The following is a 14311-nucleotide window of genomic DNA, read 5'->3' on the forward strand; positions in this document are numbered from 1 at the left end:
CTATCAACTCATTTCTTCCGTAAATCATCCTACTTTTGCTAGTTTTGGCCTCCAATACTAAACAATTACCCTACTTTTTAGTGCAAATGGAAATGGAAATTTAAAAAATCATATTATTAGTTATATAAAGTACCGTCAAATAATTTTAAATTTTTTAACCTCCAAATTCTTTTACTCTAGAAATAAATCATAATATATTAAAATAAAGTAATTAGTCATATGGTTCTTATAATTTGGAAGATAAAGTAAAGAAATGGAAATAAATTCCTTCCCGGGAATTTATAGGTTAGGGAAAAAACCTGGGAATATTCCCATGTTTAAATTCCTTCCCACCGGGAATATTCCCACTGCCCATCACTAGGTACAGGTAGGTTTCTTACTGCACTTGTTATCTTATAGTCTTATGATCTTTCTCAGTATCGATATCACTACAGATGAGGTCATGACCTACCGTTGACTTTGAACCTCTTGCAACCTTAGGAATAGAACCCGGATCCCTTGATTACAAGGCGGCGCGTGATATTAACTTATTCATTCGTTGTGGCCAATGTGGGTACACAAGTAAACAATGAGTTTTCAAAATACTTGCAATTTTGTTTCATTGTTACTGTGATAATCTCATATCTATACAGAGTGGTTACAACAGAGATGGAGTGGGTCAGTGAGTCAAGTTTTCTGGGTGGATCAGTGGGTCATGGGTCAACAGCATGTGAACCACTGTGACCCACCACCCACAGTGACCCACTTCGACCCGCCACCCACCGTGACCTACTGTGACCCACCACCCAACGTGTTCCACTGCGACCCACCATCCACCGTGACCTACTGCAAGCCACCACCCATCATGACCCAGTGCGACCCACCGACTCAGTCTGACCTACCGACTCTGCTTACTGCATTGTAGACAGTATCTTCTGAAGACTGGTAAATGTGTCTGCGTTTTACTTTCAAGACCTTCATTTCCCTTCCTTTTCTATTTGTTTCTCTCTACTTACTTGATGTGAGTAGGCTATATCTAAGTAAAAAAAAAAAAAGAAAAAGAAAAGAAAATTCAGGCACTTTTGTATTTGATATTTGTAATTGTAATAATAACAATAGGACTTATACTACTACTTGGCTTTCGAGGCCTGTCAGTTTCTAGGGGAGCTAACTCAGACACGTAGCCAAGGGGGGTGTCAGGACCCCCCTTCGAGACCAGAAATGAAAAAAATAAGGAAGGATGAAACAAAATGAAATGAGAAAAAGAAGAATCAGCGCAAAAAAAAATTAAAAAACTACAGGAAGCTTTAGGTTACTCTTTCGTATGAGGAGATTTGTATTACTTGCAATACATGTGGCGAGGTGAGCGAGATATCCTAGAAGAGTCAGAGAATTTGAAATTTCTAGAAAAAGTTACAGAATTCTCAGAATTTCTGCTACTAGTCAGGGAGATTTCATGCTTCCGAAAGCATAGTGCCGTTGAGTAACAGCGTGGTCATTTTTCATCATAATTTTTCGTCATCGCATCCTTGCAGAATCAAACATGTTATTTCAAAAACAATTTTTTACTGCTCCGTTAACCTGCCAATTGGAACCGACAGTAGTTGACGGAATAATAAAAATAAAAATGTATATAGAAGAGGAGTTCTATTAACATTTGATTCAACAGAGAAAGGAACGCAGATATTGTAAAATATTTTACAAGAAATTATTGAGTATCTACTTTTGATAATAGTGAATATGTACTTTTCATAATAGTTGAGATCATAATGAAAGGAAAAGTGTTACATTTGAATGAACACAGAAAGAAACGTAAATATTGTAAAATCTTTTTGAATACTTTTTTATTCTTTTATTATACTCGAGATTTCTTCATAGTTTGTTATTAAAATAGTTACCAACATATCCTCATTTTATTGTCCTGAATGAACACAGAAAGAAACGTAAATATTGTAAAATCTTTTTGAATACTTTTTTATTCTTTTATTATACTCGAGATTTCTTCATAGTTTGTTATTAAAATAGTTACCAACATATCCTCATTTTATTGTCCTAACAAACCAATATATGTTGATAGAGTTTACATTGATCAAGCTCCTAAACCTTCAGAATTTCATATCACGCCTGCCTCCTTCCCCCGTTAAGAAATTCTGGTTAAACGAACCAATATATGTTCCAGTAAAATAGTTTAGAATGATCGAGCCCCTGATGTGATGATCACAGTATTTCATGTCACGGCCCCCCCCCCTTCATGAAATCTTGGCTACGTGCTGGCTAACTACTGGAAAAATACATTTTTGAATCACTGTAATGTATAAATTATTATATAAAAATTGAATGTAACTATGTGTGCCTGATCATAACGGCTAAATTGCAAAGTCAAATGAAATGACTTTTGGTATATAGTTTTGCCTTAATCCAAACTGGGATGTTATATTGCTTTCATTATAATACATATCCTAAGGAGGTAGTGAGGATCCGAATTATTGCGGTAGTGAGAAAAATCGTTATCAGACTTAAGTCTAACAAGCAGATTGTCGAGTACTACCAATTTCCACGACTGAGTGCGAACGGGGATTTCTCCTTATAACTTGACAGATGACAAGTATTAGAAATACACTAAGTGCTCAAACATTGTCTAACTTGTTGTTCATCAATGTTAATGGCCCACCGCTAGACAAGCTCAAAGTGGACGAGCTAGTTATTTCTTGGCTGAAGGATGGACATCATTCCGCTGCGGATGATTTACCACGAAAAAGTCCTGGAAGCCAACAGGAAATAACCCGATTTCAGATTTGTTTTAAGGTGGAAAATTACGAGTTATGGAAAATGTATACTTGTATTACTAATGGCTTATTCGTGCTTGTTCAGTGTCCCTTCTAGAGTAAAATGTGTATTAGTCCACAGAATACCGCAGGCCTCATGTTATCCACTCCTATCCGTGCCAAAAACCGAAGGGCAACCTCAAGGCATTGTAGCGGATCTTGGGGTTTCAGTTCTTGGGCTGTGTGAATCCTGTACAGTGTAAAATGGTTCTAAGTACTTTCCGGTAGCGGAATATGAACCACGCCAACAAGCTCGGTTGAAATGGATCGTTTTTCTCTTGCTGAAGTCACCCGTAACTTACGTGTTGTCTCGAATTTCAGTACCATCTTCCTTCTTTACGCCATTTCATGATAGAGGTTCTCTTCTCATTCTTTTCAGACGCCGATATTCCCTCAATGCTGCACTGTATTTGCTCCCGTTCTGATAGAGCAATTTTATTAACAGTGCACGGTCTGCCTTCTTCTCACGCTGTTATGTGTATCAAGTGTGAGCTTCTCTGTGTTTATGGCCTATACAGCACCACATTTTACCCTGGTGGCGGAAAGTAGAACTAATATTTCTTCCTGGGTAAATCGCTTCCGTATGGTCTGATTAGCATATTTACCTAATTTCAATGTAATACGTTGATTACAGCAGCGCTGAACCGCCGTGAATAGCGACATTTTAATTGTAACCACCTTGCACATCAAGGAGAGATGGGGAGGTGAAGGGAGGGGAATAATTTCAGTGTACGTATTATTGTTCTCAGACATGTACATGTGCTTTGCCTTGACACTGTGTACGTATTGGTTTTGATCGTCTTTGATCCGTTGAATGACACTCTCACCATTGTGACTGCCTGCCAACACCATGTGTCTTATTTCCTATTACTACAGGGATGCAAATAAGCAACAAAATTTTACTAGCCCAAGAAAAAAAACTACTGGTCCAAATCCCACAATAGAAATCATTTATGAGCTCCTCCGTGGCTAAGCGGTTAGCGTACGCGCCTTTGGCGTGGGAGACCCGGGTTTGATTCCCGGCGGGAGCTCATGTGGTTCGGATTCCACGTTAATCAGTAGGTCCACGTCTCATATAGCCTCGCTGCTGAAAGGGACGCTAAACTAAAATCAACTCAACTCAAGAAATCATTTACTTATCTTCAGTATGATATTAAATACTCGCCGACACCGATGAACCACTCGCCCTGGGCGAGTAGGCGAGTGGGCGAGCAGTTACTTGCATCCCTGTATTACTACCTACCACATGATCTACATGGCCAAGGAACTCTTCATGTTGGTCAACGAAATGGACAAGTGTCTCTCCAGAAGTGTCCATGGGCTTTCTCGCGGTTTTCCCATTGTCTAGCATACTCTCATTTCCTAAATTCTTTACATATTTCTTTATTCATCCGCCTCTTTCAGCGTCGCTCTAGCAAAGTACAGAGAAAGAGCGATTGCAGAAGGCGATGGAAGGTATCCGCTTATCTGCAGACACATTAAAGATCAGTGAAAAAGTATGTGAAAACGGATTATAAATATCTTTACAAATAACGAATATATTTATTAAAGTATCAAATAATTTTAAAGTATTACATTGTATTATTGATTATTTTTAACTGTTGACGTGAAACTGAAAAATAGAAAATAAAATATTCAATCTTGTATTTTTATATGAGCAGAAAGGAAATGACAAAGTGTGAATAAACGTATATTGTAAGTGAGCTCTAGTGTGTGTTGACTCGTTTGTGGATTCTTAATGTGTGTATTACGGGCGTAAGACAGATAGTAAATCGTAGTAATCGTAGTAGACAATAATGAGTAAACACGTGCTAATTGTGACAATTGTGGACAAAAATATCAATACGTGGAGAGAGCAAAAACACAGAGTAAATCGATTTAAGTACTTTTTCCAGTTACCTGTCAATACAAAATGCTTTAAGAGCCGAGTATTTGGCCAATACTCTATTGTTCTAATCAAAAAAAAAAAAAAAATCTAAGGACTTACAGACAAACGGAGATCAAATTCTGATTTCTCTCCACAAATTTCGGAAAAATCTAGTTGTGTCAACTAAATCTGAGTATTCAGTTCCTCATAACGAGGCAAAAACTACATTTTGGGTCCTACTCCAGCATATCTCAGAATGTTTAGTAGTCATGCAACCTAACTTACTGTTGCGTCAATTGGGTTGCGTGTCGGTTAGGGGTAAAACCATAAAATTAGCATATTAACTTAATCTCTTCTTCAAGGGGAAATATCTCCAGGTTTAGGGGGAAAAACAATAAAACATAATACATAGAATTCCAAGATATACAGGCGGTTCCAAAATATATTGGACAAATTAAAAGAAGAACAAGGACACCTAATGCATCCAAGAATGAATGTATCAAGATCCAATACATCCACAATTGACGAGCAGAAAGAAAAAGAAGAAAGAACATGAAGAAAGAAAAGTGAAGTCCCTATCAGATAGAGACAAAAATAGAAAAGAAACAAAGATGGAGCATGACCAAATCGAAACAAAAAAGCATCGCCAGAAGAAGGAATGAAGGAACATATTCCAGAGATGAATATGAAGGGGGAAAAGATACAGCTAGGTGGTCATTACAAGATAATATTGGATCTAGTTGAGGTCAGAGCAGAACACAGCAGGGGGGTCTGGTCTGTAGAATGGGGTGCGTTTGTAGGTGGTGAGAATGCACATAAACAAAGATTCATTTGTTTGAGCATTTGTTTGCTCCCATAGTTGAAAATGCCCTTTTCAGTAGTCTAGTGGCTAGCACGCACGCCTTTGGTGTATATGGCGCCGAGTTCGATTCACGGTGAGAGAGCACAAAAATTTAATTTCATATTCACTTTCATTAATCATCCATTTCTTTTAATCTACAGGATATAATCGTAGGACGTGAAACTAAAAAAATAATTTCTTTTGTGTAGTTAAAAATAGTTCTCTTGTGGGCGCATAAGGAGAGAATTATGTAAAGTTAACCCTTATTTTTCAGCTCAAAGATACACCATAATATAGCGAAAAAGATGAATCGGCCTAATCCTAGCACCAAAAATAAGAAGTAGTATATGACTATACCTGAATTATAATACCAAGAGTCTTCACCAAATCCAACGTAGAAGCCTTTGTATCGTTTAGCATCTATTTTAATTGGCTCAAATGATGGGTAGACAATCTGAATAGAAGGCACAATTTTATCATCTGCTGGCTCTGGTACACCTGGAGGTCTTTTGTAACAAAACGTGATTGAAAACGTTACAATTATTGATGTTATCGTGTTTATTATTATGATGAGATACACAATCCACTTAACGATGCTGAAAGAATAATGTAACTAAATTATTAATTTATCTATACAAAATTTATGGTGAATAAACTTGCTTCAAAATAATGGTAAGTTAAATGTTACTCTCCGCGTATCATGTTCCATGAATTAAAAGCTCGCTTATAGTATGGAATTGTTGATGTCCGTCAAGCTGGCCCGATAACTTTCAAATTCGAATCAAAACGGTACCAAAAATTTGTACCCAATATGTACCAATTTGAACCACCAACATTAGAATTTGTACCCCCACCAATTTCGAGAAAGTTAAATTTTTGATTGCGGGCCAGCTTGACGTCAACCTGACCCACACAACTTAATTTTCTAACCAATTCCTATCAAAACGGTACCCAACAGATACCCCCACTAATTTCGAGAAGTTTGAATTTTTTATGGCAGGCCAGCTTGACGCCAAGTTGGCCTGTACATCTTCTTTTTCTTTCCAATTCGAATCAAAACGGTACCAAAACTTTGTACCAAATTTGTAACACCAAAATTAGAATTTGTACTCCCACTAATTTCGAGAAATTTAAACCTTTAATGGCGGGCCATCTTGACGTAAACATAGTCCGCACAAGTTAATTTTCTATCCAGTTCGAATCAAAACGGTACCAAAAATTTGCAACCAATTTATATCACCAAATTAAAATTTGTGCCCTAATTTAGTGTCTAGTTGATAAAGTCTTTTCAGCCGATGACAGAAACACCAATTTTAGTAGACTGGACATATAAGAGAAAGGGCAATGTCTTCAAAAGAATGCAAGAGAAACGAAAGAAAAACATTTTATCTCTAAGATTTATATATATATATATATATATATATATATATATATATATATATATATATATATATATATATATATATATATATATATGTATATGTATGTATGTATGTATGTATGTATATATATTAGTTCAAGTTTTGCTGCGTAAAAATTATAAATATTTCAACATCTACACCGTTTGAACTGAAACTAGAGGAATTTTATGAGTTCGTAGCTGTGAAGTACAGAACTGTACTAAGTCACATCCAAACTAGATGGATGTCTCTCCTTCTTGCCCTTCAGTGTCCTAAGCATGCTCGATAATTTCTCCAAACTTCTTTGTTATGAAATAAGAACTGAAGCTTTCCTAGTGTCGTGATGAATATAATTGTTCTGGGGCAATCATCCAGGTGAATTCTACCTGTTCCAGCGTTTCGAGAACCGACAACATTGTTATCGTCTACAGGTCAAGGTAGGAGACAAAAAAATGCCTTTATTATATAGACAGTGGCAGGAAGTCCACCCCTTCCTGCCAGCACCTATATAATAAAGACATTTTTGGTCTCTCACTTTACTCTGAACACAAGAACAATGTTGCCAGTTTCTTAATACTTGGAAGACGTAGAATCCACCTAGCTGATTGCCCCAGAACAATTATATTCAACAAATTTCTAGATGACAAACTTGGACGGTAAAATTATAACGCAATTGTAAGCAGAAAAGTTATCATTGATTGAAGATTGCAGATTAATTGAAAATCTGTGTCAGGGTATGATCAGTTGGAAAATGATGCATTCCTCATCTCTAATGTGAGAAGGACCCTCCCACACGTGGAAGAAGAAGGATTCTTTACTATGGCTAATTATTTTAAAAATCGTTATATTCATTCCATGACAATACATAAAAACAACTGGTGCCATCTTAATGACGATATCATAATGAAACTGTGCCTGAGTGGAGTGATGTGCAAGTAGGCATATCTACTAACCATTTTATTATTATGAATGTGTTATAGGTTTAAATCGGAATTTCATAATTTCTTCTTGTGAATAATAATAATAATAATAATAATAATAATAATAATAATAATAATAATAATAATAATAATAATAATAATAATAATAATAATATGGAACATTGAGGATTACAATGTAAGGAAACACCTTGTTTTAGAATGCTTGGTGACAATATTTCAACAGCGGAAGGACCCACGTACGTTTTTCACAATATCTGTAAAATGATGGATTTTTTGTGTGTGTTTTCCTAGAACAAATGCTTATGTGGACAGCATTTTTAGTCTCACGAATATGTATTGGAATGAAGAAATAGTCGTTTTGATTTGGAAATAATAAAATCAGTGATCATAGTGAAAGTAAACTTCCATCACCCTTGCTCAAAAATTTATGACTACCTCGTGCTTAACACAAATTCATTCTTGTGAGAAATATAGGTAAATTGTATGGAAATTATGGAAATATATTGAAATTATGATTTAGGAAAATGTGTAATTAGCTAACTAGAAGATTGGGGATCGAGAAGAAGGTCTCTAGATATAGAGGTTAGCTGCGAATATAGTGAATAAGCCGTCGTGAACAGACGACAAGGAGTGGTCCTCCAGCTTGGGGGTTTGGGTGAGGCTAACAACCTCACCCTGTAAAAACAAGGCACTTGTTCAGAAACATTCATAGCAGCCTCAGACCAAGACTGATAACTTGGCACGACCTCAGCAAAATAAAATGGCCATTAGATTTGGAACATGGAATGTTAAAAGTCTTTATAGGGCAGGCGCATTAATACCGTAACAAGTGAGTTAGAGAAATACAGGATGGACCTAGTAGGAGCTCAGGAAGTTAGTTGGGAAGGAAATGGAACTGTGAAGTTCGGAAATTTTACGTTCTTTTTCGGTGAAGGAAATAAAAACCACCAACTAGGAACAGGATATTTTGTTCATTAACGAATAATATCAGCAATGAAGCAGGTTGAATTTCCTAATGATAAACTTTCTTGTATTACTCCTAACAGTTGGTGGTGTGATATTATTGTTTTAAATGTACATACCCCAACATAAAATAAGAATGACGGCATAAAAGAGAGTTTTTACGAAGAACTAGAACGGGTATTTGACGAGCTTCCGCGATACCATATGAAAATTCTATTAAGGGATTTCAATGCGAAGGTAGGACGAAAATATATTTTCAAACCAATTATAGGAATGAAAGTCTGTGTAAGGAGTGTAATGATAATGGTGTTAAACTTGTGAACTTCGCAACATCTGAAAAGCTTATCGTGAAGAGTACGAAATTTCCACATTGGGAAATTCATAAATATGCTTGAACCTTAACAGACGAAAAAACACATCATCAAATTGATCACGTTCTCATAGATAGAAGCAGACAATCTAGCATAATTGATGTTAGGTCGTTTAGAGGGGCAGATCGTGACACTGATCACTACCTGGTAGAAGCAGAAATAAGAGAGAGATTATCACTGAATAAAGGAAATATTCAATGCCTGAAAACGGAGAGGTTTAATTTAAAGAAATTAGAGGAGAGCCAGGTAAGAGCGGAATACCAGATTAAAGTTTCGAATAGGTTCTCGGTTTTAAAAGGTTCAGAGTGCACTAGTTCTGACTCTTGAGGATGCTTGGGTTGAAATCAGAGATAGCATTAAAATTTCAGCAAAAGCGAAATTGGGACACGTGGAAATACGTACGAAGAAACCATACACAAACCCAGTAAAGCACAGTAATGCACGAAACTAACAAAGAAGAGGAAACAGGCAAAATTGCGTTCGCTACAAAATTTTAAAAATACACAAATTTTCGTAGTTATCAGACAGGAAACTTCCGAAACTTTTAGAGCAAAGAAACAAGATTTCTGAAAGCTAAAATTAAGGAACTTGAAGATAATAATAAAACCAAAAACAATCGGGACATCTATAAGGGCACCAATGATTTAAAAAAAATGTATCAACCTCGCGCTTATATATTAAAGAATGACAACGGAAAAGTTCTCACTGATATAGATAGCATCTTAAATAAATTGAAAGATTTCTTCGACGATTTGCTTAACACACAGCCGAAAACTAATGTTCGTGAGGAAAAGAAAATGCACACAGCAGAACCTTATATTCCAGAGCCTAACCAGATAGAAGTAGAAATCGCTATAAAGAAATTAAAGAAATACAAATCTCCGGGTGTAGACGAAATTATGGCTGAGTTCATTTTAGCTGGAGGGGAAAAATTATGAAACAAGATACACAAACTCATTCTTCTTGTCTGGAACAAGAAGGAATTGTCACAAGAGTAGAAAGAGTCAATCGTAGTGCCAATTCATAAAAAAGCCAACAAAATTGATTGTAATAATTATCGAAGCATTTAGCTTCTGTGAACATCCTATAAAATCCTCTCGTATTGTATTAGCAAGATTGACCCTATACACAGATTAAATAATTGTAGATTATCAGTTCGGAGTTAGACGAAATCGATTAACTATCGAGCATTCAACTAATGTTCGAAAATAAATACAATAAGCAGGAACATCAATCATCTGTATTGATTTTAAAAAGGTTTATGACTTCGTTAGGAGAGAAACATTGTACAACGTTCTTACAGAATTTGGAATACTGAAAGAGCTAGTTAGATTAATTATGATATATTTAAATGTACTCCAGAGTAAACTATGGGTAGTAAAATGTTTGTCTGCGAGCTTTCACGTCTAGAACGACCTGAAGCAAGAAGATGTGTTGTTGCCATTATTATTCAACTTTGCCCTGAAGTATGATATACGGAAAATCAAAGCTATAGCAACCAGTTCCTGGAGATGAATGGTATTCACCAAGTTATGGCGTATGGTGACAATATAAATTTAATCGGGGACGATAGGAGAATAACAGAAAGAATGCAGAGGTCTTAAATTTAGAGAGAGAGTATTAAAAAGTTGCCATTTTAGCGTTCAATAAGTGTTTTTAACACTTCCACTGAAGGTGGGTATCGTTATTGTATCCACATATTGCTGCTATCTATTAGTTTGAATTAATTGCGACGTTTCCACTGGAGTTACACCTTCAGAGCGTGATATCAATTTACTATATACGGTGATATTTTCCAACGCTTTCCAATTCTGATGAAAGGTAATGGAGTAATTTTCCCGAAATATTGATCATTAGAAAAAATTTTGGTCGGCATTGAAATGCGTCCAAGATTAATAATTTCGGTTATAATTGTAAAATTAAATACTTTTCATTTGTCATTTAGTATATGCTTGCATTAATTGCCAATACAGATAGTGTTGTTCTTTAACACCTTTACTTTAACAACTGTCTTCTTAAAGCTGTACTTTAACTCGTTCAATAGCTTGTCCTTTTATGAAAGAAGTACTGTTCAATAAATGTGATTTTTGTACCAACATTCTGCCAGATTAATTTAGGAAATATCATTTATTTCAGTATATGAATTAAATGTGTTCTGAAACCTAAATAAGCTTATTTTGGGTACCATGAGCATAGTTGGACTGTGTAAACTTTGAGTGCATTTCCCGTACATGACCAATCTCCCATCTTCAAGTTCCTAGATTCACTTCCCTGTTTTGAGCAGTTACATTTTAAATCATGGCGTTAATTAATTATACTCGAATAACGTTTAAAGTCTTTTAACGTTTGATTTTGTTTCATACTTTGACTTTGTAAGTTAAATATCAGTTATGTAAGTAATTTCTAAAGTAAATATATATATATATATATATATATATATATATATATATAGTAAATAGTTATTTTAAAGACAGTTGACATTTCAATAGTTTGATTTTTTTTTTTTTTTTTTTTTTTTGTAGCCCGTGCCGACCATTTTCCTTTGTGAGTTGATCAGGTTACAGTCAACGTCAGCGAATATTTATTATGCTATGCAGGCAACAACGCAGAACTTTATTTCGGGAAGGGGTATAAAGCTGTTGGGAATACAAATTCAACATAAGGATAAATTATATGAAAATTAATAAAATCACAACTAACACAAAACTAAGTGTACAGAAAATTTCGGGGGGAGTGGATTTGGACCCTCGGAATCCACTCTCTGCGTTCATCCCTGCCATTATACAACGTGTCCATAAAAACTTTAAAGTGGTATTACGTCGCTTTGATAATCGTATTTAAATTAAATTGACCACATTTGAAAGAAAACTCAAATATTTTGTGCATGCCAACAATGGACAACAATGACAATAAGGTACGAGATCAAGCACAAGAAAAATAAATTCACTCATGTTTACTTTGTGATCAGTCGATATGGGTTCATTGTCGGATTTTTAGCAGGTAGTGGCTGTTTCTGCTAGAGGTCACTTGGGAAGTTTTTTTTTTTTATCTTACTGCACTGTTATGACGTAATGTGCTAATGAAAATGTATTTCCTTTTGTTGTGCGTGTTGTCATTAAAAATAAGTTTTAAGGAGTTATGGCGACCCCACAAAAACGTAGTTGGGGTGTTTTGGAATATCACAGCACACAAAGTCTCGTGCAGGTTCAGCGTGCTTTTAGGCGAAGGTTTCAACATCAGGCTCCTACACACACACACGTCAATTTTGAAGTGGTACTGTGATTTTGTCGATCCTGGCTGCATATGTCATCAAAGGAAATGCCAATCAGGGAGACCATCTGGCAATGCAGGAATTGTGGAACAAGTGCGCGAGGCATTTGTACCTAACCCTAAGAAGTCTGTCCGTAGAGCTAGTCAGTAGTTGAACATTCCTTTTATGGAGTTACGTAAAGGATTGTGTCTTTGTATTCCCACTGTCCCAAAACCTGAAAGAAGTGCAAGTTTCCTATCAGTGCTGCTATCCCGTCCATTTCATCAGGTATGTTGGAGCGTGTGTGGCGTGAATGAGAATTTCGTCTTGATGTCTGCATCGACACTCGGGAGGCCCACATTCAATGTCTATGAGATATAGTGAAAAATATTTGAGTTTTTCTTTCAAATGTGATCAAATTCATTCAAATATAATTATTCAAAACGATTTAACATCACTTTAAACTAAGATAGTACTTCTATGAACACGCTGTATATTACTTTTTTTATAACCATTTTTTTAAAATTTAATTTTCTTACAAGTTTGAATACACTACTATATGCAAGTTCGAAAGCTACTATCCTAATACGTTAATTCTATCCATTGCATTGGGAACAATATACAATATTAATACAAACCATAGAATATTTGATACTTTAACATTGAAGAACGATTCAAAAAATTGGAAGCTTTTAATCACTCTGTATACTTGCAATATGCGGTTGAACCTCAATATGCTTTCAGTAGTACTTGAGCAGTTACCATTCCTGTTGGAATAAGACGATATAATTAATACACATACACTCAGGGAGAGATAATTTAACCAAGACTCTTGTAACTATATATATATATATATATATATAGTCCACCTTTCCTAGATTGATTTTTGGGATTTTTTTAATTGAACGTTTCACGGTTATGCCCATTAGGCTTAGGGGAAGCATGATTAATTGAAGAAAGATTGTGAATTTTTTTTGTGTGTGTACTTTTCCATCGAAAATCAAACACGAGACCACGTGCATCAAAGGCACACATACTAGCTACTAGAACAGCAGGGAAGGCAATTTTCCATAGAAACATACCATTTTGTACTTCAAAACTATGATATACGTAAATATCGGAAGTCTTATGGAACGCCTATATTCGTCTGTTTGTTGACAGGTATGAGAGCAAAAAGCGTTTTTTAAAACAAAAAATAATCAGTGTCCTAAGAATAGGTTACATTTCATCCATGTACCCTATTCAAACCAGAAGAGGTAGAGATTTGACTACATCCGTTTTTCTATATTGATCACACCTTGGAATAAAAGGTTACACGGTGGTTCAGTGGTACAGCGGTTACTTCTGCGGGTCCCTGGTTTCATTCTTGGCCATGTAAGTTTGTTATGGAGAATTCCGTGCCCATGGGTTTTCTCGGGGTACTCCCGTTTCCTCCTACTTCCTCATTCCAACAATTCTTCCATCATTCACTTGCTTTAATGATCGTCTCCCTTAACCTACAGGGCATAATCGTGGGGCTTTCAACTGAGAGATTTTATATAGAATAAAAACAGCAACACGCATTTTTTAAAAACCAATTCGGCGTCCCAACAGTAGGTTTCATCTCCGTTGGTACTCTATTCTAAGCGGAAGTAATAGATATTAGTCAATTCCAGTTTCAATTTTAATTGTCATAGAACGAAAATGGCAATAACAATTAGCGCTTTTAAAATATGCATTCAATACCGCAGGAATATCTTTCATCTTTGATTTCATTCCTGATACATAACCGGAAGTGGTAGACATCAACCACCTTTTCTGGTTTTAATATTAATATCTATAAAGCGAAAACAGTACAACATAGCAAGTAATGACTTTTCGAAATGAATTTAGCA

The 14311-nt window shown here is 35.7% G+C and overlaps 1 protein-coding gene across 1 annotated transcript in view; it reads right to left on the minus strand.

Moving 5' to 3' along the window:
• LOC145673364 (uncharacterized) overlaps positions 1 to 14311 on the minus strand; it is a 779808-nt gene that overhangs the window by 198930 nt on the left and 566567 nt on the right. The window contains exons 20-21 of the mRNA XM_081743004.1: positions 13076 to 13204; positions 5870 to 6108 (exon numbers count right to left, since the gene is read on the minus strand). Of these exons, the coding sequence (XP_081599130.1) occupies positions 5870 to 6108; positions 13076 to 13204 (368 nt within the window). The remainder of the gene's footprint in view (positions 1 to 5869; positions 6109 to 13075; positions 13205 to 14311) is intronic.

This window comes from Thermobia domestica, chromosome 16, assembly GCF_964235325.1.
Source record: "Thermobia domestica chromosome 16, izTheDome1.hap1.1, whole genome shotgun sequence".
NCBI lineage: Eukaryota > Metazoa > Arthropoda > Insecta > Zygentoma > Lepismatidae > Thermobia > Thermobia domestica.